Source organism: Aplysia californica, unplaced genomic scaffold (assembly GCF_000002075.1).
Source record: "Aplysia californica isolate F4 #8 unplaced genomic scaffold, AplCal3.0 scaffold00097, whole genome shotgun sequence".
Classification (NCBI taxonomy): Eukaryota; Metazoa; Mollusca; class Gastropoda; order Aplysiida; family Aplysiidae; genus Aplysia; species Aplysia californica.
In genome coordinates, this window is record NW_004797367.1 from 1,355,123 (window position 1) to 1,356,784 (window position 1,662).

Below are 1,662 nucleotides of genomic sequence, written 5' to 3' on the forward strand. Positions count from 1 at the left end.
CTTCTTCTTCTTCTTCTTCTTCTTCTTCTTCTTCTTCTTCTTCTTCTTCTTCTATGTACTATAACTTTTACTATTACTATTAATGATATTATCATATTTCTTGTGACTATGTTGCAGCCAGGGCGTTAGGCTGCCGGAGCCGTGCTTGTTCGGGGGTTCGAGCCTCAGCTCGGTCGGACGTTGTGTCCTTGACAAAGGCAAAGGCACTTGACTCGAATTCATACATGTATTTGGCTCAGTCTTTTCGGAGATGGACGTTAAACTCGGAGGTGCCTCCTGTCCTTAAATAACCTGTTTGTATTGAAAGGAGAGTTAAGCCTTTGACTTTTTCTTTATTTTTCCCGCAGCCAGAGGACAGACAGGCACCGACCCTTGCGCCCCAGTCCAGTGCCAGAACGGAGGAAGTTGCCAGATTTCCCCTGACAACGTTGCGTTCTGTGCGTGCGCCACGGGATTCACGGGAAGTCTCTGTGAGGTGGCTGTTGTGGACGAGTGCTCACTGCCCAATGGTCATCGGTGCCAGAACAACGCGCGATGCGTTGATGAGTTGTCGGGTTACAAGTGTGTTTGTCTGTCTGGCTGGGAAGGAGATTTTTGTGAGACAGTAAGTTTTTACCCAAGTCTTAATACTGGTTTTTTGTGGATGTTGTAGATAATATAGCTTTTTTGTTCTATAATCTATTTTTCCTATCGGTTATGTTGATAAAGGAGGTCTTTTGCAGTCTATACTTTTCCAGTGTGTTGTTGTTGTTGTCATTGTTGTTGTTGTTGTTGTTGTTGTTGTTGTTGTTGTTGTTGTTGCTGAAGTTGTTGTTGTTGTTGATTTGGCTGTTATTGTTCATATTGATAATCAAGATCTTTTATACTGTCGTGTAGCTTTTATACCTGTTTCTTTCTACTAATGTTTTTCTTTGACTCATTCGCGTACGTCGGTGTCACTGGCAGTAGTTTTGTCACAGCTGTGTTGTTGTAGTTGTTGTTATCTTGGCTATCCCTGTTGTTGTTGTTGTTGTTGTTTGTTATTGTTGCAGATTATTTTGTGACTTTTATAATTCTATGTTTATCTCATTTTCATTTTGTTTTTGAAGTGACAGAGATCCCCCACCTGTCTGTCTGCCTGTCTGTCTGTTTGCCTATCTGTCTGCCCGTTCGTCCGTCCGTTTGTTTGTCTATCCATCCGTCCATCTACCCGGTCGTCTGTCTGTCTGTCTGTCTGTCTGTCTGTCTGTCTGTCTGTCTGTCTGTCTGTCTGTCTGTCTGCCTATGACAAGTAACAATTTTCAATAAATGTTCGTCCTGTCAGGAAAAAGATGAATGTACTTCTGACCCTTGTCGTAATGGCGGAAGCTGCAGGGATATGTTCGACAGCTTCCGGTGTGACTGCGCAGGCGCGTTCACTGGGCCTACATGTGAACAGGATGTGGACGAGTGCGCTTCCGGAACTGATCCTTGTAGGAATGGAGCGACTTGTGAGAATACTGTAGGAGCTTTTCAGTGTAACTGTCTGCCAGGTAAGGACATCTTGAAATGCTTTGGTATTCTGGTCACCACTTGCAGTCTGTCTGGCTGTGTCTGTCTCTGTCTTTGTCTCTGTCTGTCTCTTTGTCTCTGTCTGTCTGTCTGTCTGTCTGTCTGTCTGTCTGTCTGTCTGTCTGTCTGTCT

The 1,662-nt window shown here is 44.2% G+C and overlaps 2 protein-coding genes across 2 annotated transcripts in view; both read left to right on the top strand.

Annotated features, from left to right (window-relative positions):
• The window catches only part of LOC118477438 (fibropellin-1-like), an 8,236-nt gene extending 7,584 nt beyond the window's left edge, over nt 1-652 (top strand). Inside the window, exon 2 of the mRNA XM_035968926.1 lies at nt 348-652. Coding sequence (XP_035824819.1) covers nt 348-652 — 305 coding nt within the window. The remainder of the gene's footprint in view (nt 1-347) is intronic.
• A 685-nt stretch (nt 653-1,337) lies between these two features.
• The window catches only part of LOC101857477 (neurogenic locus notch homolog protein 2), a gene marked incomplete in the record, with an annotated part of 26,569 nt that continues 26,244 nt past the window's right edge, over nt 1,338-1,662 (top strand). Inside the window, 1 exon segment of the mRNA XM_035968927.1 lies at nt 1,338-1,480. Coding sequence (XP_035824820.1) covers nt 1,338-1,480 — 143 coding nt within the window.